Below are 27181 nucleotides of genomic sequence, written 5' to 3'. Positions count from 1 at the left end.
AGTCCCGAACGAAAAGGGAAAGGTTTCTTCGCCGTACAGTTCAAACAATGCTTTAAAATTAAAGCTACAGGGAAAATAAAGAAGAAGGAAGAGTTCGCTCAGTTCCTTTTTCGCCCTCCCCCACCAAATGGCATACCACATCTTGATTTTGCTCGCCCGCTTTCTCCTATATCCCTTTCGGGGGTTCCTCCTTTTCCCGCTCGCTCCCCTTTTTTTACATCTACTTCAACTTTCCAACGGCGAAAGTTCTTCCGGCGTTTTATCGCGTTTTATTATAGATCGGGATGGATGCTTTTCAAGGGTGACACTCTTTTCATCCCGCTTCCGGCATTTTTCCGACCGCCCGCCCGCCTGCGGTGACAGAGTTTTCGGAAAGTGAGATTGTTTGACTAGTGACAGGCGAAGTGTTTTTCGCAAGACAAACGGACGCAGGTATTGGATTTCAAAGGAAAAACTCTTCACACCCAATGAACGAACGGCGAGCGAAATGGGGGGAGGAAAAAAAACACTCGCCTTTGAAATGTTGCCCGAGGAAAAGCGCAAAAGAAAGTAGCTCGTTCGGGGAAACACCAGCGCGACCCGCATCGTAGGTGGCAAAAGGATGGAAAATAAATTCAAACAGAAAAACATCCTGCCAATTTCGACGCGTTTCGGGATGCTGAGCTTGAGAAGGCATGGTTTGACTACCGATAAAATATTTACACCATACGCCGACATATGGTTCGGCTGCGTAATTCAGTGTCTTCCAGCGAGGTGAGAGCCCGCAAAGTTGTCGATTGATCTTGTACGCTTGCTTGTATGGAAAGGATATCACTAGGCTGTGAAATTCAAAAGTGCTGCGTTTGGTTTTGGCGTGCTACACAGGCGAATCACAATTAACACACTGGGGTGTGATTTAACAAGTAAGCAAAATACTTTTACCACATTGACGTCCGTAAAATTCATGGTGTCACAACTAGAGTTGTGTAAATCCGATTCAGATTCATGAATGTGAATAAATCTCTGCGTTTTAGGGATTCATGAATCTTTCGTCGAGAGATTCATAAGTCAACACGTCACAACTAGAGTTGTGTAAATCCGATTCAGATTCATGAATGTGAATGAATCTCTGCGTTTTAGGGATTCATGAATCTTTCGTCGAGAACTGATGAAAAGTGAGTAGCCAAAAATGGCTAGCGGGACCCCCCTTTTTTTTGGTCGCATGGTCCACGCCAATGAAAGAATCGTGAAGATTTGTGACAGATACATGAAAGATTCATGAAGATTCACTAAGGTTTCGAAAGATTCATTAAGCTTTGAAGATTCGAATCCGCAAAGATTCATGAATCCGTCTGAATCATAGGGGAAAGATTCATATCAATGAATTTCGTCAAAAGATTCATTAAGCACAACACTAGTCACAACTAGAGTAGTGTAAATCTGATTCAGATTCATGAATCTGAATGAATCTTTGCCTTATAATTGATTCATGAATCTTTCGTCAAGAGATTAAGTTTATTATTTTTAAGGTTTCGAAAGATTCATTAAGCTTTAAAGATTCGAATCCGCAAAGACTCATGAATTTATGTGAATGAATCATAGGTGAAAGATTCATATGAATTCAAATGAATGAAATTCAAGAGAGAAATTAATGAGTTTGCCGCCCTGTGAAGTTTGTTTACATTCTATTTGATGTTTGTTTACATCCAGTAGAGTGTGGCGCGTGTCAGGCGACAGCGTTGACAGCACATCAAAATGATGTGATCGAATGAAAACCGATACGGCTTGGACTCCGTATGGGGTCTCCGGACGGCAAGGTGTTAAGAATAGTCCATAGAACAAAACAGAAGGACTTTTACTAAGAAAAGCAAAGCAAACAAAGCAGAAACATTGTCCTTTCTTTAAGATCTTAAAGGTGGAGGGAAAAATAATCTGCAAACTCAGGAGTTCCTTTTGTAATGTAAAGATCAAAGAACCGGTAACAATGCAAACTTTACAATCGGACAAAAGCTGACCATAGGCAAATCGTAGAAAAAAAAACGTTTTCAACCAAAATCAAGCGAACCTCCGTTTGCTCCGTTTGATGTTTATTTGCTCACGTTTGATTCCATTACTTACGACCAGTTGCTTATCAAATCCGACAGCTGGGTCGAAAATAAACTCCCTAATTCCCAAAACAAATCGAAAATACATTACAGCTACCGCCCCACCCACCCGGTGTGAAGGTCTAAGCGCCGTATATATGCAAGTTAAAGTACTCGATCCACCGCCACAAAAGGGCGCTTTAAGTAGCCACATTTACAACCCTCTACTGACAGTAAATACCTATCCAAGGATACCAGGGAGAAGATAAATGGCTATCATCTGACAAACGGCGCAACTGGCGCGTGGAACGTCGGCTCGCTAATGAAATGGACCCGCTCGCTTAAAAAGGAAGCAGCAACACGCCCGAACACAGCCACAAAATCAATAAATCATTGGTTTATGGGATTTGTTGGCGGTGTAACTGTAAATGAACAATTGTTTTCTTTCATTTCCACCCGGCCATTGTTTCACGAAGCGTGGAGTACACGCGAGGGCACCCTAAAGATGGGCCACATTTTCCGAGAAATCAGACGCAAATTTAATGTCCCCCCTCCCCATCCGCCCAACGATAAGCGTAAGTGTTGAATGTAGTCGGATGTTGAAATGTAATGTTCACCGCCTTTCCGCCACCAAAACACCATCTTGGCCCTTCCTTCTAATCCCTGACGGAGCGACGTGACTTCATTTCCAGCAGTCAACGCAGCGAGAAATGAGAAGTCTACAGAAGAAAAAGAAAACGGAATGAAATAAACCTCAGCGCATTTAGCCAAAGATGGAATGCTGTTGAATTCCTCGGGCCAATGGAACGATCGATCGATTTGTCGCCTGTTATCTGTCGGCAGTCTGTTTGAACATTCCTGGCCCTTCAAACGCCGCCTACCCGCTCAGTATTGATCCCATTTTCGTCACCCTCCCACTTACCCGAGAGTGAAGGATTTCCATCCCCCGACCCGAAACGTCCATCGAATGGAAACGTAAAATCATCCGGGAGGCACACGGGGCATGGTTTTCTCATTTGGAAACCTTTTATCACCAGGACGACCCGCCGCCGCCGCCACATCCATTCGAAGTCGACTTCAAAGCGTCGGCTCGAAGGCGACGGCACATTCGGATGAGCGAAGATGGCGTCGCCCCATGTGCATGTTATAGAATGTGCCATTCACGTGGTGTCCCTAATTTGACAAGTGCCTCCAGGAGTGACGGCGCGCGATGGTTTGCGCGTCTTGCGAGCTTTACTTGAATGCCGGTGCGACCCGGCGCGCTCGTTGTGTGCGTTGAGTTATTCGCCGCCCGACGGCGAAGGCGGGCAATTTCAGCGGGATTCATTTGAATAATGAGTTTTAGAGCTTTTACCAAATTTAATGCCTTTTCGGTAGGGCGGAAGGACATATTGGTCCTTCGGATCAAACGATTTGGTAGTGGGGTTTCGGTAGCACTGTGATTGGAAAAAATCCATTCCGTTGAAGGATGTCCTTTAAAAAAAAACTAGTTAAAGCTTGTTCACCTTAGTAAATGCAAGAAAATAATTTTTAATGTTGTATTAATCGCTACAACCACATCGATTTATTGCATCAAATGTAAAGAGTCACTACAATAGATTATAAAAGCAAGCAATCACTCGTGCATACCGCCATTCGTGGCTTGCAGAATGCTTATCTAATTAAAATAAACACAATCAATTGAAAAACGTATCCGTTTTCATTCCACATTGGCGACTGAAACTATCAAACGATGGCAAAAAGGAGTAAATGACGAGGACCTGCCGATAGGACAGTATCGATTGCATGATTTCATTCTGTTTTCCCGCGGCCAATAAGCTCCTCCCGTGAAGTGGAACAATGGCGGGCGAGTGGACCACGAACGAGTCAATGTCCCGGACAGTTGCGCTACTGCCCAACCGTTCCCAAGCTTCGAGTTTTCATTAAACCATTTTCTACAACCCCCACAATACAGGCTCAGCTCGGCGGCTCTGGTATGCCGGAAATGTCTGCGGAAGTGCGACTTCCGGTGCGACCGGAAGCCATCGGTCGGCGTCGGTGGCGGACGCGTACTAGAAACGACGAAACGATCCGGCCGAGCGGCCCCCGATGGTACTTCATTTTCATAATTAACTCAAACACAGAACGCCGAGCGAACGGACCTGCCGAGCGGAAAAACAGACGACGACAACGTGCGAGCTCTAGTTAGCGTGCGGTATCAAGCAAATAAACAGTCCTGGAGCTGATTCGTCGGCATTGTCACTTCCGCTGAAGGGGTAAAAAAAAGAAGTAAACAAAATTCCCAGAGTGATTGAATCGGAAAAACGGATTTGCTGGATTGCATCAGTTTCATTGAAAGGGTATCATTCTGTTATACAACCTTATGGCTATAGGAGTAAGGTTTTCACAAACAGCATTGTACCATAAATATCAATGTTGGAGCATTCTATTTCTCTCACAAGAACTGATTCTTTTCTTATGCAAAAAGGTAAACATCAATAGGATAGTTCCATTGAACCTTTTTTTCCGACGCGAAACATGCACTCGATTCCGATTGAACATGAGTTGATTTGGAGTTTGATTGGCAGCGTTGACTGAAGCGGAAGTCCGTCTGTCTGGCCCAAAAGGATTTTGGTGGATGCGAATAGCCTGTTCGTATTTATTAAAACGCTTTCGTTCGCTGCCGTTTGGGTTGCATTCCGAAGGCTTTACGTATAATTTATCGAACCGGGCGAAGCGGCACGAAATATAGGATATCACACGAACGTAACAACTGGCGGGTCGACTCAGCAAAAAAGCTACGCGATACGGTCACCAATTTCCGTTTCCATCGTCCGCGAGAGAAAAACCCCGTCCATATAACCATAGTTTTGCATCTTTATAACGCGGCCGACGTGATGTCGAATGGGAGTGTGCACAAACATCACTATCGAAACGGATGCACGTCGATAAATGAAAACTAATCCATCGAGTGTTTCCACGTAAACGGTCCACACCGGGATATCTTTGCCGGCCTTCGTCGTTTTTATCCGACGGATGTAGGACATCCCGAATGTCTGTGCAGAATCCCAGACACTCCGGAAGCTATGAAATCCCAAAGTCGTGCGAAAACAGCACCGGGGCGGGCATGCTCGTTTTTCTATGTTTTGATAGAATATGAAAAACGATGACACGGGGGGGATCGATGCCCAGCTTTCCCCCGGCCAAATGCGCACGTGACGATTAACCAAGTGGGAGGCTTTCGGGTGGATCATATTTGGTTCGACGACGTGCATTCGGGATTGCATCGCGCATGAGAGTCCCGATGGAATAATGATCCGATAGTTTGTGTCGGTAGCTATTTATCTTTGGCTTTCGGAAGCAAACGGAACGCGCTGGAATGCTTCGACAAAAATGCATTGATATAGTGAGGCTTGTGTTTGTTTTTGGGGTAGGCATATGAGATTGGTTTCACGAACAAGATTTAATATGCAACCTAGTTTTTTGCATATATCCTAGGATCAAACACCATTTTGAGGATTGGTTTAAAACAATTTAAACCGTTGACTGTCAAGCGTTTTAGTACAAACATTATTAATAAAATAAATGCAAATACTTGTTTATACACCAATAACAAATAGATTGGTAGTAAATACTAGAATACATTGCTTTGAAAACTTGCCCGAATGCTTTTTAGGGATCATTTTGAACCCTATTTGGAAAACGCTATAACTTTAATATTTTTAAAGATTTTTAAAATCCGTAAACTGCTGTGTTTTAGTATATACATTGACTATCTTTTGGCGTTTATAATTTTTGTATGTACCATTTCATCATTCCGCTAGCTCGGTGTATAGCAAAAAAGATCGATATGAGTTGAATTTTAATCCTTTTCACCTTTAATTCTTTCACAATGTATCATGTAAATTCAGGAAAAAATGTGCACTATGATGTTTATATATTAGGCCACCTTTAAAAAATAATTTCATATTTTTAAACCAACAAATAACGCCACAAATTGATCTTAAAGATGTGGATCTTAACATTTTCCATAGGAAATTTCCGTTCTGCGCTTTGTTCCGTCTTTGAGCCCAATTTATGGCAAACATATGATTTTATTTTTGAAATGTTGATCAACATACTAACTTTCTAGCGCACACTTTTTTCTAGATCATTTTAGAATCTATGATTTTGAATGAATAAAAGCTCCGAATAACGCAATTTCGACCGTTTTTGCTATACACCGAGCTAGCGGAATGATGAAGAAATGCATCGAAAAACCCAAAACATCAAAAGATAGTCAACATATATACTAAAAAGTAACTGTTTACTACCTGAAAAGCATTCTAGGGATAGTCAAGTTGGTTCTCGGAACTGGTCGAACAGAAAAATCTATTACGAGATATTAAAATCGAAAACTGCGTTGGGGTCAAAATGACCCCAATTTGGATTCTAGTGTGAACGTGCTGGTAAAATATAACAAAATACGCTCCACTTTTCTAAACATTCTTTAATGAATAATGGTAAGTATAATTTGTAACGATGGTAAACAATTCTCACTTTAAGCACAGCTAAAATATTGATTGACCTTCAGCACTCGCTTTCTTCGAAGCACGGTAGAATGAAAAATGGACAAACGGAAAAAAGCAACTTTGAAATGCAAATGTGAACACAGTACTTACATAGTTTTGGGCCAGATCGGGATGGTTGCGCTGAATGCCGTCGTCGAGGATTGATACGACGACGCCCTTGCCAGTGTAGCCCTTCTGCCAGGCCGGGCCAACGTTCATGTCCGGTCCATCCTTGGCGCCACCGTTCTGCGGAAGGAGGAGGAGAGAGAGAAAAGGAAACAGGGTTAGGGAAAATGCTGTCCAAAACACGAAAACAAACAGTAAGGAAAGACGCGAGCGGGGAAAGTGGATGAGGATGCTTAAGTTGTCATTAGCTAAAAGAAGCAAGTCCGGAACACAAATTTTCCACTAACGGCCGAAAGGCGGAGGGGAAAACCATATTGTTAGGCTGCAAAGGACGTTCGGGCTGTGCGATGGCACGGGGAAACTACAATAGCCTACAGCGGGAAACGATGCAGGAATCGGAGAAGGGCAGCAGTCGAGGGGGGAGTGCGCCGGAAGGCTGTCGAAAGGCGGTGATGAAAAGTGATCTTGTTCGAATGAATTAACAGTAAAGTAACGACAGGATATTGAGGGCAAAACAATTCCAACCGGCAGAGGGTTTAACCGAGCGAACCAGTGCTCTCCTTCTGCTTTCCATGCAACCCTACCCCGGGGGGTTGGGAAGTGCGGTGGTCGGGACCAGACATAGCCGAAAGGGTCAACGAGTTGACCGCCCATGTGAATGCGTAATGTGGGAGCCGTATCATTTTAATTTGGTTAAAAAAGAAAACGGACATACGCAGACGTGCATTTCAAAGCAATTTAACAGGCAAGGCCCGATTTTCCGGTCCGGCAAATGCCACCAGCAGCCTTCGGATCTCCGGCAGGAGGCCCTGAGGCCGAGATCGGAGTGTGTGACGGGGAAAGGCCAAATCATTGCCGACGATGTCGTGTTGGGTGTGTTGATTAAATCTCCCTACGGCTCTTTGGGCCAACCACGAGCACTATCGGATCGAGGAAAGGAAACGGCTCTGTTACTAGGCAAATAATTTGACGCAATGAATTTACATTATCCTTAAAAGCAATGTAAATGGTAGTTTCATGATAATTTCACTTTTCGAAAGGATCTTCCACGAAAGCTGTCTGTTTCACTTTATTCAGAAATTAGATATTAAAAGTAGTTTTGGGAATTTATCGAATTGAATTCTGACAGTTTAATAGTTCCGTACGTCTTTTATTCCTAAAGGATTCACAGAATTAACGCTTTGTGGAACGAACCCCCTTTTAGCGAGATAGGAAGAGTGGATATCGAGTTCAATTTTCATTAGCCGGAAGAAGGAAATCCAAATGCATTAGAGATAAGAATCACCCACCACTCTGTGTGTCTCGTAACAGATAAGACTACATTACGTGGTAATAAAATTCGCTAAATAATGACTGCACGGTTTGAAAGAGGTTATGTCTAATTGAAAAAGCACTGCTTTGTGCTGGAAGTTGGGCGAATATTTTATTAATCCTAAATTGCCAAGAATAATTCAGATAAGAAAAGGTTAACGGAATGGGTTTTAACACGTGCGTTATTTAAATACAACAAGGTAATGGTTAAAATGTTTTCTGTGGCGTCTTTGCATATTATTTCTCTAACATACACCGTAACGATAGGAAAATCTAAAACCAAAACCAAACGAAACATGCAAACTGGGCGGACTTGTTATACATTTACGTCTTGCTTTTGAACGAGGTTTACCATTTTTTCTCCATGTTAAGGGTTGTCCTGATACGGCTCGTATGAACTAATCGGCTTTCACGGCGGTGGGGCGTGTTGTTATTATTTCAGTGCAAACAATTTTCTCATTTCCCCACACCACACCCCTTCCTTGCGTCATCGCACCGCGGCAGCACACGGTAGCGCATAAAGTGAAGCATCTTAGTGATGACTTTGTGTCGAGATAGTCACCGCCCTGTGTCTTCAACGGCGCGGTCCCAGGACAATGCGATCGGGAAAGGGAACGGTTCCGCCGAAAAGTAGGTGATGCTTGTTAAGGGATCCGGTATGCAAATGCTTTAGCAAAAGTGGCATTTTGCTATCGCGAAAAACAACGCGGCCCCAAACGTACGGGCCAACCAAACTTACGCCCGCGCGATGCCTCGGAGTCAGGAGCAACTTTTCGGGGCGACACATTCCAGCAACAGCTTATGAATGTTGCAAAATTTGTACCCCGCTGATAGTTTGGAAATCAAGTTTATGCTCATGAATGTACAAATTTCAGCGGCCCCAGCCTCGGTTCGCCTGAACGCCGCCAAAGTTTTACACGGTTTTGACGCACAGACAGTTGGGAAAACAATTTCACTTATGAATCTTTCTAATGGACTTTTCGTGACCGCGCACCAAGTGGCACAACGGGTGGGAACGGGGAACCGAGGGAGGGGTTACGGGCAAACGAACCGAGAAGTACAAATGACATGTAAGAATGGCTCAGCTCGGGATGAAGGTACCTCGGGAAGAAAGAAGGTTGCCCTTTTCGACGTGCAATTTTCACGAACCGCACGACGTGAGGACACCATCATCGCGATTGCGTTGTTCATTTTTCATCACGCTTACGCTATTTATGACAATAAGATATTGTGAGGAATTTATATTTCACTGCAAATCGGGGAAGGGAACCCCCCCCCCCTCTTCAGGGAGCCGAAAAGTCCAGGAGTCCAAGTTTTTGGGGGAAAAGTTGCTTAATGAGTTTTCTGGTTCAAATTTTAAAGCTATAAATCTTTTCCATTGCAATGAAAACTTTACTTCAGTCGCAAGTGGAAAACCAAGTAAAGTTTGTATTTATTTTTTTCCCAGTCACACTCGTTTGTTTTCCCATGGAATAGTTATCCAGTCCAATTTTATCCCAACTCCATTGCTCGGACAAATTCTACCAAGTTGGAAAAAAGAAAAACACAAACACAAATTTTCCAACAAGCAAAAAAACAACAGAGGCACGAGAAATGGAATCGTGTGCCAAAGGCAGCGAGAAATAACGACCGGCGACTGGGTTCCGAACCGCGGAAGCTAATTACCGTTTATGGGACGGAAAATGAAAAATGAATTAATTGAGTATGTCAGCGAAATGCATGTTTAATAAATTTATTGAGCCACGACACGAAACGCAGAACGATCATCAACCGCACGCACATGGTAGGGAAGGGTAGGACGTTGCGTGGGGGGGGGGGGGGGGGGGTTGGGGGACGTTTTCCCTCGGTTGGGTGTCAATTTTCCCAGGCACCGCAACTATTTTCCCCTCCGGGTTAAAACCGCATAGCAGAACATGGGTTGGTGTGGTTATGTTGATTTAAGGGAACATTTTACCCCCCCATTTTGACCCACTGGTTCACTGGTTGGCGGTGAGTGACGGGTGGGAGGGGTCCGAATACGAGGTCCACCAGCGCGCAACGGCATCGCTTTTCCCGGCCACGAACGGATTTAAGGACCTTCGAGCACGGAAAATAAATCGACTCACGGCCGATCGAACGGGCAGGAAGGAAGCTGACCCGAAACGCGCGTTTGATGTTGCCCAATGAAGTCGTTCCAGTTTCGGAGGGCTTCCCCGGGGGGGCGGCAGGAATAAATTTTATGTTAATTATGTAGCAAATCAAATGGCAACCAAACCCGCAGCCGTCTTCCCCGCGGGAGGGGCGGTATCTCGATCCTCGTCAGGAAGCACATTATTATGCAATTATATCGCACTTGGCCGCGGAAAAGCGCACTTGATCGACGGAGACAAATCGTAATTGGACGCGCTCGCTCGTCTTTGTGGGATGGTGTGGCGTGAACGTTGGATGCACGTCCAGGGCGAAAGAGTGAATAATGCACACGGCCACCACCACCGACGTGGTTCACGGTCTTCCAATTGTGCAATCGAGTGTAACGAATGCATCGACACAGATCGATGGGAGGAAAGGAAACGTTGGGAAATTTGTCATTGCAACAGCTAACCTCAAACCAGCGTTAAACTTCACCCCCGCATGGCCAACTCGCCTTCACCAGCTAATCCTTCCGAATGCCGAATGCAAATGAAGATAATTTATGTTCGATGTAAATCGATCTTGAAACATTGACTTCAGATTGATGCACCCGGGGAGTAGCACAACTACATCGTTCTTGCATCCTCATCGAACCGTGTGCTCCGCTTAATCCGAACAGTTGGTTGGACGAACCGAGTGCTTTGGAAGCGGGAAACAAACCGCACGTTGTCAAACGACAGGAGCCTCCGGATATCGCCACTCACAGGAGTTCGAGGACTCCTCGAGGATGATAAATCGTCGGAATTTATGGCTTTACTATCGATACTTTTCGAATTGATATATTTGGACCTTCCATTCTCTTGCATCTGCTTTGCGTTTTCCCTCCGAAATACTCACATCTCAATTCGGACGCATCATAACCTTCACCTGAACGAAGGTTTGCTACAACACGCGGGTCAGTTAGTTGGCTCCCGAGGAAAACCAACCAGCATATGACCGATTTTACAAAACTTACCGAAACCCCTCTGCCCGGCCGGAGGTGGAGGTGGGGGAGCGAATTTCAATAAATCATGAGCGAACCTGGCCGATTTATACTTCACGCAAACACGACGACCATACCACCACCATCAAGTAATGCGCCGTAGGGTGCGGAACACGGGCCAACCATTGTTTAATGAATTGCTTTCTGATGTTAATTGTCACTGCTAAAGGGGGGAGGGGGACGCTGTGATAGTGATCGGGCGGAAAACCGGTGCGAACCGTGGGATTATGTGTTGGATCGTGGCGTAGTCGTAGTCAATTTGCTACGAATTCAATAAGCTGTAAATTTTCGGCACGCATAATTAGCTGGGCGTGCGTGTAAAATTTAAACACTCACCCACAAGCGATTAATAAACATACGCGTAGTGTCTGCTTCGGGCTTAATGTCAATTTCAATTGCTTTACCTTGGTTTTATATTCCAGAGGCACCACCAAATCGATATCGAACGCTCTATCGAAGTATTTCAATGTTTACTGTCAGTGACATTTAGATATGTAAACGAAGCTCGTTAAACATGGCAAAATAGAGACAAGTTCAACTTATAGTGGAGAAAATTTATTTATATTTAGTTGTTTGATTGAATGACGGATTGAGAATCCCTTTTTCGAAATTTTATTTTTACGGAAAAGAGAATCGCATATCACCATGTTACTACTTCTGGATTGACTTTCTTTATCCATATGCAAAAACATGGTGTAAAACACTCACACTATGTAAATCGCCACCGTGGAAAGAAGAAGCAGCAATCCATCCACGATCGACGACGGAAAGAGTTTCCATGAAAACCTCCTCCTCCTGCATGGCGGATAGCAAACTAACTGGAAAATTTTATGGCACCGTTTTTTGTTGCGTTTTCATTTCGATTTTCGTTCAACCATCCTAAAGCTGGAAATGCAAACTAAAAGAGGGAAAGCGGACAGACCCGCTGCCGCTGACACTTTCGAACAAGTGCGAGTTATCTTTTTGCAAATTTTCCAACATCAAACGCGAAGGGAACGGAGAGGTTTCCCCCCAAGCTGCCTCGGGAAATTTCTTCACCCGGTTACTAATATTTATGATCTTCGGCCGTAAACCGATCTGTCGGTCGGATGCGCCGAAGAGGAGTGGGTGAGGCGGACGGATTTAAATTTATGACGAACGACATCTGGGAAGGGGAGACAAGGAAAAAAAGGGTAGAACCGAAAGCAGGACATTGGAGGGATAAAAAAGGAGACACATTCTTCTCGAAGGAATGTCGTTTTGTGGAAGTTACCGGAAGCACGGGAAACGGAAAACGTATCGATTTCGAACAGCCCTTTCCATTTGCTGCTCTTTTTTCCTTCCGGTGGTTTTAGGAAAATTTCTTTTGGCCCGCTCGCGAAAAGTGACACGAAACAAAATATGACCCAACAGAGCCCAACACTCTTCTCTATTTGCAGATAAAAAGAAGCAGAAGGAAACGCACCGAAGGACTCCCATGTTTAACTTTAGTCCCGTTCCCAAGCTCGTAGTGAGGGTTGTGTTCAGCTTTGCGCTTGCGATTGTTTAAACCTCATTTTCGAAAAGTAATTAAATTGAAAATGTTAAGCCTACCGGATGCGGGAGGGGTGTTGGTTTACACATCGGCGCAAATTTTCCCGCTTGCGCTTCTAATTTCGCATCCTTTCTGCTGGCGGGGGGACGATCATCATCGTCGAGCGGATGCTGGCCGCGTACCAACACTCTCACCGAATGTGGGCCGCCATTTATTTTCTACGCGCTTTTCTTACTTCAACATAACCCTGCTTGCTTGCTTTCCTTTCCTCTTGGCATTCGGTCATTAGTCAAACCGATTTTCCACAGGCCTTCGAGAGTTGTGTCTTTCTGGCCTTTTTCCTTTCCTTTTTTTCCCCCCCCCCACCCAAACTCTATTCACAAGTCACAAGCCCTCCCGCCCCGGGGCGCACCAGCGATGGTGTGAATCGGGACGCTTCCGTTTGTGCTCGCCATAAATGTGCGCGCGGGCGAAACTGCCGCCCACTGAGCGGAACGCGCTCACACCCAGCACCAAACGGATGCGAAAGGATATCGCATTTCCACGGACATTTTAGCAAAACCCTACGCTGGGGGAAAGGGAAGGGAAAGAGCGTGGGAGTGTGGTTCGCGACGACGTAGGGAAACACATAAATCAAAAAAGCTCTCTAGCAAAAGTCAAACAAGGCTACAATTTCGAAAGGATTAGACTGAGACGAGGGGGAGGGGAGAGGGGAGGGGGGGGTGGGAAAGGTTTCATGAAACTCGGCCGGTCGCTCCGGTGGGTCGCTTCCGCTGTTTAAAGTAACCGCTTTGCAATAGAAGTTGACGGCGGGGGGAAAAGAAAAATAATGCGACTGCGACACAGAGCGGACGAATTTTAATTCTTTCCCAGGGGACGCACACATGACTGTGTGCACTAAGTCAAACATGCGCTCGCTAAAAAAAAAAAACGGGGCTGTATCTCCTTTGCCGGGCATTTGGAAGTGAATTTTCTCCACCATCTATTTTTTTTACCTTTCAAAGTGAGTTCTTCATCCTACTAAAACATGCTTTTTTTAGCCAAAAAATGGATCGACCTCACATCCACAGCAGACGATGGGAGGAGATAAGGGCAAGTGAACACACACACACGCGGGGTTCAAACGGGGTGGCACGTCTAAACGTACTCCGGCACCATCCGTGCAAACGCCAGTTTTTCACCGAATAAGCATATAAACACATACCGGGTACGATAAAGTTCACGACAAGCCTCAACCTAGCGAGAGCCGAACGGTTTGTACACGCGTAAGAATATTTTTTTCGGGAAAACATTCTTCGTTAAGCACATCTTTCCGTTGGGCAAATATTTCTTGTTGTTTTTTTGGTGTTTGTGTTGATACGCACACACACTGACGGGGAGGGTCGCGCTCCGGGTGTCCTCGAGGGGATAATGGGAAAACAAATTATATTTCCTCCTAGCACGTGTGGCCCAACGACGCGCATACATAGATGATAAATTGAAAGCAAACTGAAGAAGACGCCCTTTACCGACGAGGGGCGACGTGAAAATGAAGTGAATTTAATAAATTCAACAAAAACACTACAAATAAAAGGTTTATTGGCACTTCACCAGCATTTTTGTAAAAAAAAAACAATTATCACAAGGATATAAAGCTTATGAAAGGATAATTACAAAGCGTGACAAATAGACACAACAATCAACAGTAAAAAAAGAGCCGGGAAGGAAGCGAGTTGTGATGTACATGAACATGATTGAAGAAGAACACATACGCTACTCACCAGGTACCACTGTTCCTTGAAAAGTGGATCGGGGAAGATGTTGTGCGTGCTCGTATCGCGATAGGCCATCCGGGAGCCGGGCGCCACCAGCGACCGGAAGCCCGGAAATCGGACAAAGTCCTGATCGAACGTGCTGTAGTCGCGCTTGAACCGAGGCTTCTCGTGCTGCTGCTGCACCCATCGAACCTTTCGAAGTGGAGAACGAAACAAGAGTAGAAAGTTATTATTTATTACTTTCTTGCTTAACGTACTTTAAACTTTGAAAATGGTTAACCACAGCTAGCTTACCTCTGGCTCGGTGTTGAGTGCATTGTGATGAACGTCGCTTCGGTCCAGCGATCGTTTTCGCACGTGGTTGTGATGGAACAAGTAGTATCCCTTGAGGGAACCAATCTGAAATTGAACGGAGAAAGGACAAAGGTGAATAATTTATATTTTATAACGGATGGATAAGATCTAACTGAAGACAATTAGAGCAATGAGTTTGAACGCTTGAATACCCTTCCGGGGGTTCGTAAAGTGCTTGTGTCGGATTGTGTTATTCTAGCTTTCCGCAAAATTTGTTTGTTCACGTGGTTTTCATGTTTTGTGGTAGTGGGGAGAAGAAAAAAACAGAATACCAAAAAATGAAACAACTCAAGCACCACAAAGCAAGGAACCGGTGCACGGAGATGGTGCTGGGACGATCCGAGGTGTCCTACACAAACAAGATAAACCCGGGAGAAAACGATGCCCGCCGGCAGGAAAACCCCGGGCCGGGAAACGGATACAGTGTGAGGAAATAATAGCTTCCATTGTGGAGAAGAAGCATGCGAGAAAAATCCGGGAAACATGCAGGACCCCCCCCCCCCCCACAAGTACCATCGATAGCGAGCGAAAAAGGATAACAATCTCGTTCCGAGAATCTCGATTACGCTCGGAAAGGAGCTGCCCGGGCACCGGAATGGAAAACTAAAGTCACGTCATGACTGCTGCTGCTGCTGCACAAGCGAGTGCTTCGAGCTTTCGATCCGTTTGATCACACAAAGGATGCGGAAGGGCAACAAAGCACCTAACGGGAGGAGGGGGATGCGTTTGCCCGGTTCTCGAGCCAGAGCGCCAGACCGGAAATCCCGAACTATTTGATTTATTTTCCAATATATCAAGTAATTTAAACGATGCACGTCCCCTGCATGAACCAATATTTATGGTTACCAAGCAAGATTGCTACATTTTCGACCCCGGGATGAGTTGGTTTCCTCTCCACCGCACATGCAGCTGCACTCAGCACAGCTCCGATGCTTATTAGCAAATCAAGTGCACTTCCAGACCAATCCCAACGGGAAGTGTCCGTGTCTGACACCTAATGGAAATCTGTACGCACCTACACAAGGAAGCGTCTGCTACCGGCTGAGAAAGACGATTCCCATTCAGCGTCTTAAGGGCGGCGCTGGAATGCATTACTTTATCAATTCCAAGGAAAACCCTTCGCAATACCGCAACGGTGCCGATAGTAGACTGACCGAGAGATGTCGGTCTTTTGCTTGGATATTTTCTCCGCACACATGCAGGACAGGGTGGAAAAATGTGCAAACGGATTGAACTATTCCAGGCGGCAAATGCAAGTTGGATAATCTTCGAAGCAAAGACACGCTTAACACCCTGCCGGGGCGAACGAGGTGGAGATTTTAAAATGTGAGTCACTAGTTTTTTTTTTAAATTAACGCACGCATGCACCCTTTTAGTTGATTAAAACCGAACACGCCAGTGAACAGCTGCATCGAAGGGCGTGTGTATGTGTGTGTGCGCTGGCTGTTAAGTGCATCGTTATTTAACACTGCATCACCACTGGGCACATTCGATGCATTCGGTGGTGGTGCAACAGCACAAGCGCCGAGATCGTGTTTCGGGTCGTGATGCAGCAACTTTCAATTTCAATCTCTTAGAGGGGGTGAACACAAAATAAAAAAAACCGGTTCGTGTTTCTCGACCGTTGGACAACTCTCACTTCGCAAGCATGGCTGGTGGGTGAAGCCGGGTGGGTGACCGGCGACACGTTACTGCACCATCTGTTGCAATGCAGTTCCGCAAACAATTTGTTGTGCGAAATGGAATGCGTGCAACTTTGGTGAAACTTTGCGAATTGACAATTTTTATAGCTGTCGCGAGTTTACGAATTTCACTTATAAATAAATGTAGAAACTTAATACAAAATCAGTTTAATCACACCTTGATCGATCTGTGCAATCTTCCACCACATTGTAAGAGGTGCAAACGTGCTGATACCTTCGGGCGCGCGATTAATGATTATTACAACATCTCGAAAGAGGTTGCAGAGCTGATCGGCAATCCGGTTGGTTGGTCGCTTGGTTTGTGTGTTGGTGTTCGTGCCAGAAGGGCTTGCCCTTCAAGTCCCACCGTCTAAACCCTTTCTTTTTCCACTCGAGACGGCCTCGAGACCTGTTTTCGCCCGATTACGTGTCGTCTGGGGCGGGTCATATAAGGGTGAAGCTAGCCTGGACCGAAAGCTCACAACAGCTGGACAGCTTTTGGTTTCTAGTTCAGCGTCTTGCGAGTGTGAGACTCTGTGTCAGTCTGTGTGTCTCGCGCGTGGTCCGGCCTTGATCCGGAAGCAGGCAAGCGGAACACTTCCAGCTCCAGTTATGGTCGTGGAAGGGCCGAAAAAAAGTAGGGATCAAACCCTTTTCCTGCTCGCGCGCTTAAGGCGAGATGTGGCCGTCGCCGAAGCCAGTTTGACCAGTTTGACCGCAAGCGGTAATGGTTTTGCGGAAACGACGCACAGTAAACCAATTTTTCAACGCTCTTCGCTGCCTTTTTACTTCGGGAAGTCCCGCGAAGTCATACGGCTGTGCTGGATCTGCTACCGTGCGCCAAGAATAATGGCTGAAAGCATCGTAACCACCAAACCATCCAAAGCAGTCGCTTTACAGTCGCCGCTCGCTCCCGGTACGTCGTTTCGTCTGCATCGATTATTTATGAGCCGGAACGAAAGGTCAGCAATCAAAGTGCAATATTTCAACCGAAGATTTCCGTTCGCCCGAATAACCGAAGCGCAAATAAAGCCAGCGTGATAAAACCGCCAGCCCGTGGGTGGGGTTGGCTTTCCATCGCACCAGAACGGAACAATTTGCCATTTTTACGCTGGGCGGGAAAAACTGATTTTCCCCTTCCTTGCGTGGGGGATGGATATGCGCGCGTCCTGCCTGGAAGATACTAACGGATTATTATTATTATTTGCTCAACACGCTTTTTACCCTCCCTGCCTCGTGTGAGCAGCCGTTACCGTTTCAAATGGTTGTCCTGTTCTAGTGAAAAACTAAAAAACGGAACCAACAACGGGAAAAACCGAAACACAGAGCAGCAAATTTGCCACTTTCGAGGGATTGCCCCGGGTACGAGCGGACTTTTTTATTCAATAAAAGCTTCTATAAATCAGTGCCAGAGTGCGTTTGCGAGAAATGTATCTGGCAACGGAATTTACACTTCACCCACCCATTCATCCTCCCCCGGCGGGGTTAAGAGGGTGCAGATTTCCGTTCAAATGTGGAAGAAAGGTAGTTGGAAAAAAAAGCGGCAAACAAACACCACCCTTTTGGAACACGATGCGTGAGAAAGGATAAACGGCGTTTGGGGGGAGGATGGTGGCAAAAAAAAACCCAAGCTTTACGCTTTCCCCCGGTAGTGGAAAATGTGCAATCGAAATCTCAAAATCATCCCGTTCGTTTGCGCTCCGAGGGGTTGCGAGTGTGTGAGCAAGGACATGGTCGTAAATTGTGGATTAATTTAATGATGGATTGCCGTACATGTGTGTGTGTTTTCTTTTTCTGTCTGGTGCGGAATTCACCCGCGCAAATCGGGTCTCGGCGCATCGGCGAAGGGAAAACACATTGACCCTTTTTTTTATTCAGTACTGCTACAGAGTATTGGAATTTCACATGAAAGATTGAATACACAATCCTACCAGCCATCCTTTGGTTTGGTATACGCTGGCTTACGTAGTGTTGTGTTTGTATAAGCTTGGACCTTTTTTTTACATCTTTTCACGGAACAGACAACAAATTATTACAGTTTGTGCCTGCTTTCTGTAATCCGATGATAAGAGTCGGTGACTTTTAAATGAATTCTGATTTATTTGTCACGAATTTCTGTCAAGCTTTCAGTATTTCGATACACATATTAAAACATGTTATATTCCTCTTTCAATACTTCTTACGATGTATCGAATGCATTATTCTATGTTTGAGAGCACAAAAACTGACACATCAAATTGAAATTTATGTATTTTCTCCCAGCGTTATAATACCACCGATAGTTTTAAGAGACTTTTGATGTGGTTAGTTCCACAATCTTCCTTTGTGTTATCATACCAGGCCGGTATGCTCGTAGCAAGAAATTCAATTAAAAAGTTTCCGATCTAAAAAGTTGGATACAACCATCGATAAACGGCGGCCGACCGAATGGCTCCCCCCTGGACCCAAGATCAGCCTTTCAATGGTGTTTCATAACCTGAACATCGGAGAACCTCTACGCCGCTGGGGGCCAGCTCCGATCCAATTTGTCGCGGTCCGTGCGATCCGTGGAAAACTGTCAGGGCTACGATAATATTAAGATATCAATTTCTAGAGCTGTCTCTTTTGTGGCTGCTCCAGCCGATAACCGGACGCCGATCTTCGGTTTGTTTGCGTCGTGGAAGGTTTAATTTTTTTTTTGCCTTCCCATCGGAAGGAAAACCCTACCTTAGGTCGCAACCCTGGTAGCCCTTTCCGTCCGAGGCCCGTTGCGATGGTAACTTTTGTGCCTTTGAGAATGAAAGCAAAGCGAGTGAGCAAGCAATATAATAACAGGCACTCATCAACGGGCACGCAGCAAGAAACAAACAGAAAAAATACAAGCAAACCAAGAAATAGAAATAGGACGACTTTTTTACGCAAGCCGGAGAGAAAGACATCCGCGTCAGCCATTTTCCTGCCTTGCGACCAGGCCTCCACATTGCGCGTCAAGAACAATAACCAGCAGCGGGGCGATATCTCATCCGCACCGGTTTGGGATGTCATGTTGGAAGGAAAAATACTTTATTGTCTCCGCAGGACGGGGCGAGCTATCGCGGGACAATTTTGCGCAGCAGAGCAACGACTCCATTCGCGTTGCGTTCGAGCCACCCCCTCCCCCCCCCCCCCCTCATTCTTCCTTATCATTCGCCCGCCCTACGTCAGGATGTCAATCCGTGAAGGTTCATCGCGCGGAAAGCGACAAGCTGTCCCGTACGCCTACGAAACTGTGTGTGTGTGTGTACGTTTGGGAAAACGAAATGGGGAAGGAAACTTAACGCTTGGGTGAAGCCAAAGAAAATTATTTCCCGCTCATCGTTAACGACGTCTGGCTGGTCTGCGTCTGCAAATGGCTTGGTGAATGGTTTGTCGCAACAGTTGTCGCTGACGTCTTTTTCTCGTTCGCATTTATTTTTTTATTTCCGCACTTTTGCTTCCCCCCCGCAACACTACAGGTTTTAAAGCTCGCTTTGCCGGTGGGAAGGTTATCGGTACCTTTGGCAGATATTGTCCACTGTGCGGCAGGACGTTACTAAGCTTCTGTGGTGTAGCCATTTCAAATCGGTACTGTTGGGTGGCCGTTGGATTAAAGCTGAAGGTAAATGTTGTAGGAGAACTTTGGTGTCATCCTTTTTAAATACATTTTTTAGAACAAATGGTGTAACTATATCTATTTTATTCAAAACTACCGTACTATAATAACCAATTATTAGTATATTTTCCATAATTTGTTCAAGCTCCATTAGCGAGTTTGACACACGCTAATAATTACATTATACTATTATCAATAAGTCCATTGTTTCGACGAAAAGAATTGATTTCAAAGCTGATACGCTCCAGGAATTTGACAGTACCCACATTTTCCATTCATTCCAATAGTACGGGTTTCCATGAAAATGCTGGACAATAGTGAATTATCACATTCCCGTCAATAATCCAACATGTATGCTATATTTCTGTAATGTGAAACTGAGAAGAACAGCTTTCAATGGATTTATCTTCCACATAACTGAGGTATAAATATCTGTGTTGACAGAGTGTTGATGAACTACCCAAGGCAGATTTATTGCAGGAAAACAGATATTTGAGGGTATTATGATCCAGTTCCGCGTTATTGCTCGAAAGTTTCCGCATATTTGCTCGAATAGCAACCTGGGTATTTATACAAGTATTCCAAGGTATATAAATATATAGTTTTCAACAATTTTCGAGCACTTTGATTTTAAATCAATTTTCAAAACGATCGAGTTATTGGTGTGTTTTATACTATGGCTAAAAGTCTAAATAAATCAAAGTGACTTGTCAAAACACAACGTTGATATGAAAAGTGCATCCTGAATTATCATGTTCTTCGTAAATACCAAGATCTATAGAAGCCACATATGCCTCGGAAACATACGGTCTATAGAGATCCATCGACCAGGAGGTGCTTGAAACTGCTCGACGATAACGACGCGCGTCGTTTCGTGTCGGCGCATCGTCTCGACACGTAGGTGGCGTCGTTTTGGATCGTCGAGACGGCCAGCCATTTTTTCGCTTTTTTCAAAGTGTTGTTTACCTTTTGTATGGGCCAGCGTCGAGAAGTTTATCGTTTCCGCGCTCCCAATCGTGATACCCTCAATTGTCCAGCACGTTGATAAAATCGGAAAACGGTAGGTAATTTAACGATGTGAGTTATTCAATAATAGATCAAATTCCTTCCACGGAGTAGAAAATATTGACTCAAAAGGACCGGAATTGCGAACAACCACCAACCGATTATATATTCAACCGAGCACCATTATGCAATCAATTTGTAGGCAATAAAAAGGTTAGTTTATAGCACTTTAAAGGAAGAGCTACCGAATGCTGCACAAACCTGCCGGCAAAACTATTCACCCTGATAGATTGCGAGACAGATTTGAAAGATACCGTCCCATTAGAAACTAATCAATCACTTGCCCTCCGTGGAGGGGGGCGGTGAGGGTGATTCTTTTGTGGCCACGAAAGGTCCCGGGGGAGGATGGTCGAGACATGCCCAACAAAGGCACTTCCTTAATTAGCATTTGATGAGAATGGGTCGTCGTGCTCTTTGGCGAAAACCGTGTCCATGTACCGCCATGTCTAGCTTGTGTTAGCACTAATGCGTTGGTATGTTTGTTGAATAGTCATAAAAGAGCCGAATAAATGCCAGATGGGCCATTCTTCGAAGATATAATGTTGTGAACGAACAATATAGTTTTGGAGTACATATTCCGTGTTTTTGTGAGTCTTGTTAGATGAAGAATTTAGAGTAAATCAGTGGATAAATAGCGTTTGCGTTCCGATGCACCCGTAGTGGAAAAAAGAGGGTTGACACTCACGTTCCAGCCGACATCAGATTTATAATCACCAACGTCGTGATAAAATGCCACTGCGTGGCGTCGAGCAGATACTTCTTTAGCAGCGTGCGGCGCGAATTATGACTTCTAATTAAAACCACAAACATTCTGACGACGTTAAACACATACACCTTTTCATAGCTCCCACTCAGTATAGGTCCAATTTCTATGCTCTGAGGCGAGGTGTCATAGTTTTGCGCAATATTTTACCCACCCCTTGCGCAATCCCTGTTCCGGAACAGAGGACTTTCTGAAACACCAAAACCGTCCTTACGAGGTACTTGGTGGGAACGGTGACATGACATTACACAAGAGTTTGGTACGTCTCGTCTTAATTATTCAACAACTCCTGCGAAACCAAGGAGCGGGTGGCGCCATCCGAGGATTTCTATGGCCTTACCGCTTGTTGCGAAGACAGACAGAGGGTCTCGCACAAAAGACTGGCAGCGAGCGACTGCGAGACTTTGGAGGACTGTTGGCAAGAAGGGATGTCACTTGTCGCAACTACCGTCAGGTAGCATCATATAATTAGACGTAATTTCTAGCTTCCATTCACGCGGACGCGCTCCATACGAGCTTATCCAGGCAGGCCGCGGATGATGTTAGTAAATTCAGCGTTTGAAGGAGCTCGAAACCGGCGAACCACCTGGCACCCTCGTCACGTATGTCTTTTTCAACGCCCTTCTTTTGTACCGAACGTATGCCCGTCGATCCTTTACAGCGTCATGTTCCAGTCCTTGGTAGGAGTGGGAGTGAAAAAGAAAACCCCGTGCCATCCCCTTCCGTTTGAAGGAATAATACTTTGTGCCTCGTATGTAACGTCTGGCGTCGCATCTTTCCACTTCCACCACACCTCGCCACGAACCATAATGATTTGCCGACGGATTTAAAATGCAAATTAATGTAATACATTTTACCGTTTACCGGCACGCCGACGAGACGCGTCGACATGTCGTCAGGAGCGAGTTGTTGCACGTTTTGCGTACGGGCGATATGACAACAAGTGCTGACGCGGGTGGCAAAGATGTTTCCTTTTCCATGCCTGGAAACCACGTGTCGTTTGCCTATAAATAGTATCTTGTAAAATGGTTGTACGTAAGTTGATGGTGACTTTCGATAAAGTGGCTGCACTTAGTGACTCACAGCTGAAGGAAACATGTTTATGAAGAACATATTAGAAAATTTAAAAAAGAATGTAAGATCTAAAATAGGAATGAAGAAGACCTTGTAGAAAAGTGCTTATCTCTTTAAAATAGCGTTTATATCACCGGTTTCTTTTGCTATGGGTAACCTACGCCACTAACAAATATATTCTTTAAATCTTTCTTCAAGACCTTCCTTGCGCTCTTCACAAGTCCCTTGAAAGATTTCCCTCTTAAACTACTATTTTGCTGAGATGGAAAGCAAACGCTTCTACTGCTAGTAGAAGTCAATTCGTTTGCGTTTGGGCCAAACGTGTCCAACGAGTGGCGGTTTTCAGCGCATTTACGGGCGTAAAAGAGTGCCCTCCGTTTGCTTGCTTCGGTGAAAGATACGGCACCCCCCCCCCCCCCTCCCCGCGGCAGGGTGTAGGAGATGTAAAAGGATTCAAAGCACTACGAAACGAAATATGTCAAGGACGGAAACGCTCGTGCCACCCAACGAGCGGGATCATCCTTCCCATTAAGGTTCCGGTTTTCTTCTTTACGGCTATCTTGAAGAATGTTACGTCGAGGAGTTTGAACCACCCTTAGGTGGCCTTAGAAGCGCTGCATTCCTCCGTGCAGGTAGGTAGAAGATGGCGGTTCACCTTCGACCAGCCCCATCGAATGCCTCCTTCCACCGGTCGACGTGTTTCCGTCGTATGGTGGGCCCAACATTCTCTTCGACGGAAGCCCCAAAGACATGTTCGTGTGCTGCTTTGCACCGGCAGAGGTGCATTCCAGCGAAGCTTTGGTGAATATTGCAGCTTGACTCCACCGCTTGAGACTTCACCTTACGGGCGGGATTTTCTATTGCGGTGCCCGTCCCAAGCAACTTCCCCCTCCCGCGTAATGGGCAGAGGTTTATCCTTCTTCGGTACACCATTAAAATATGGTAGATAAGAAGTGCATCTTACGTTCGTCCGGGATGTTTCCCAACATTCCACCAGAACGGCAACGCAGACGCCCGGAACCGGCGCCGGAAGAGGAATGTTGTACCAAAACGTTCGCTTTTAAAGGTTATCTCAAGGAAAACTCGAGCGGCCCGGAGTGGTCTACCGGTGAATGGAAACGAAAGCTAACTAATCGAGCGAGGAGTGGCGGCGAGTCGAGTCGAGTTCTCGTGGCTCTCGTGGGTCATTATGGTGGATTTTATTAGTTGCTTTGAAGCCGGGGGCGAGATTGGGATTTTAAGATGACTACATAAGATGCAAGATACTCATCTTGCATGCACCATCTGTTAAAGTGACACTTTGGGGGTAGAAAAAATAATATTATGATTCCAATCTATTTTGTCATTTATGATCATATTCTACAGAGGAAACTGTGACAGAACAAGTGATCTCAATGTGAAACAGATGTTATAACTTTTATGCTTGAATTTATTTAAAATGGTCACAACCATTTTCGTTTTGGAATATTTTATTTCTTATCCAGTCTCTTCTGGAAACAAGAAATGAACCAATGAAAATACTTTTTCCCCACTTCCGAGATTCGGTTCGTCTGAGATGATGAATAAATGTGATATATCCGCCCGAAGGCCGGATACGCCGGGAAACGATGCGCCCGTAATGGACGGTACGTGGTTTTCCGGGGTTCGCCCAACATCCGTTGGAGTCGCGGTCATGCTATTACGGTGCCAAACCCCCACCACCTCACGGGAGCCCAGCCAAGATTAATGTCATCATCTCTCGCACTCTTCGGTCACGACGCTTCTTAAATTACTGCTCATAATCGCACAGTCGCCACAAAGCCCTTCCGCGCCATTTCGATGCGACAACGGCTGGAAAATGAGGCACACTGAGGCGAGGGGGTTTCCCCAGCCCATTCGGCCAGCCGCCCGGTGATAAATGGTGCGGCAAGCCGCGAATGATGTTTGATGGACGTGTTTCGGGTAAATGGATGTCGAAGAATGTCAATCTTTGAATCGTGTCAATCGGCGGATCATTAATTATTAATCCGACGAGGGCCATTCCAAAGTCACCCGAAGCCCGAGCCCGTTCTCTCCGCTTTGTGACGCGTCGTTGGTGTTGATAATCGTGGGGTTTTCCCGTTTGCGGACGATTTTTCAATGAAAATAATATTGATTGCTAGATATCATACTGACAACGCGTATTTAACAAGACATTTATTGCCCTCTATATGTCCTATAAAATAAAATAAGCTTCTCTGATTGGTGTTTCTATATAATTAAAATACGATTATTTACATTTATCAGTTAAGAATACACAGAGAGTTTGTTTCTCCAACCGATGTGAACCAAAAAAAACCTTTGAAATAAATTCAACAACTAATAAAACAATCCGATTACATTTACACCTAATCCCTTCATTTGTCTCAATTTGGTCGCTCGTAATCGGATGTAATGATCGAAACGCGTTGGGATTCCAATGTTCTTACCGGAAGCACCCACGGACCACACACACACACACACACACACGCACAATCACGACGGGGACATTTCTGCGGACAAAATTGGCGTCGTGCGGGAAAACGGATCTATTTTGGACCGTCGCGTGACCATAATTGCCAGATATTTTGCTTTTGTAAAGTTTTTTCCCCATTCTGGGTCGGACATTGGGATGAAATCGTACCAGAGCTAAGGGTTGCAGAAATCAACCGCTTCTCAGAAGGAGTTCTCAGCATCAGCAGAAGACCCTTCAGAGCGATCGGAAGGGAAAGCTTTATTTTTGAGGAAGCTTCGTGCCTCGAACCCTATTCGGTTTCTTTCTAATCCCTTTCGGCCATTCGGACGGACAACAAAACGGAGGGCTCATCCGAAGCAGTTTTTTTATTTGCACAACCAACATTGCTTGCCGGAAGCGAACGAAACCTTACCCACCGACCGAAGGACCATTCCTTCTCATTTCATTATCCCTTTTTGCTCGGCACACAATAATGCAACGAAAGTGGCACGACGGCATTAGCGAGCCAGGGGGGGTGGCGGTGGTGACGAAACCGGAAACTGGCCGTCAAGATGGTGTCATTGTCGCATCATTCGGTGCCCGGGGGCGCCGAAAGAAAGGATCACCCACTCGAGCCGGCAGCAGGCAGCAGGGCACCCCGAAAGACAACATAATCACGAGAAATGAACAGACATTTCCTTCTGGTCCTCGGCCATCTCGGCTCGATGGGGTCACATTAATGAGAAGTGAAGACGATAGACAGGCTCGACGAACAATTGGCGCGGGTGGAGAATGACACCAACGACGACGGCGACGAAGATGATACGAGAAGTTAAAGATAGATGCGAAGGAAAAATGCTAAGCTGATCCGACGGCAAGAATTGAATTTCCCTTTTTTTCTTCTTCTGTTCGTCCGTTTTCTTTTCGTCTCCCCGTTTCCATGGAACATGGATAGCAGGAAACTAATGAAGAGGGCAGAAACGGAAAAGACTCGCCAAGCGCCATTGAATGAGCCATCTTAGAAAAGTGACTTAGAAGAGCGTCGGAAAAACCGAACGAAAAAGCGGCTAAATCTTGTCCAAAGCGCGCGAAAGGACAGCCCATAAAAGCGACATCCCAAAAGCATGCAATTTTGTAAGGGCATTAGCAAACGGATAATGTTATTAATAATTGAAAGCAATGTTGATGGCACTGAGAAGGGCAGAAACAAGTGCTTCGAAAGAAAAAAAAAATTGCTCCAAAGTCCAACACTATAAAGGCGCTGATAAGTCAAGGAAGCTCCCCAAAAATTCACAAAAAGAGCGCAATAACAATAACGAAAATTGCTTTCAAGCTGCCCCTGCTGTCGCTTTCCGTTTTGGGGATAGCTTTTCACTTCTCATCCCACACGGTTTGGTTCAAGAATTTCCCGGAAAGGGAGGGGTTTTGGAACCTTCCTCTACCATCATCAGCACCGAATGAGTATCTTCCAATGGTCGATGTGCAGCACATGCATTCCAACAGACAAGGAAAAAGCGAAAAGGAGAGTTACACTAATGTAGGCAGTCCATGCAGTAAACAAAATGCACGCACTATGTGTCGCCCTCCTGTTTTCTGTCATCATGGCGATGGCCTACAAAAGAAAATTTGTTTACATATTTTACATACAATCCTACACATTCCAGCGTAGCTGGAGCGGACGACTGTCCGAGTGGTTGGATTATTCCTGAGCAGCGAAAAATCAGCAGAGGGAAA

At 45.4% G+C, this 27181-nt stretch overlaps 1 protein-coding gene across 1 annotated transcript in view; it reads right to left on the bottom strand.

The window, feature by feature from the left end:
• Positions 1 to 27181, bottom strand: part of LOC131284205 (furin-like protease 2) — an 88154-nt gene that overhangs the window by 35322 nt on the left and 25651 nt on the right. Inside the window, exons 2-4 of the mRNA XM_058313059.1 lie at positions 14742 to 14846; positions 14445 to 14639; positions 6704 to 6838 (exon numbers count right to left, since the gene is read on the bottom strand). Of these exons, the coding sequence (XP_058169042.1) occupies positions 6704 to 6838; positions 14445 to 14639; positions 14742 to 14846 (435 nt within the window). The remainder of the gene's footprint in view (positions 1 to 6703; positions 6839 to 14444; positions 14640 to 14741; positions 14847 to 27181) is intronic.

The sequence above is a fragment of the Anopheles ziemanni genome, chromosome 3, assembly GCF_943734765.1.
Source record: "Anopheles ziemanni chromosome 3, idAnoZiCoDA_A2_x.2, whole genome shotgun sequence".
Classification (NCBI taxonomy): domain Eukaryota; kingdom Metazoa; phylum Arthropoda; class Insecta; order Diptera; family Culicidae; genus Anopheles; species Anopheles ziemanni.
Note: the sequence above shows the minus strand (reverse complement) of the source record. Positions and strands in the feature narration are given on the sequence as shown.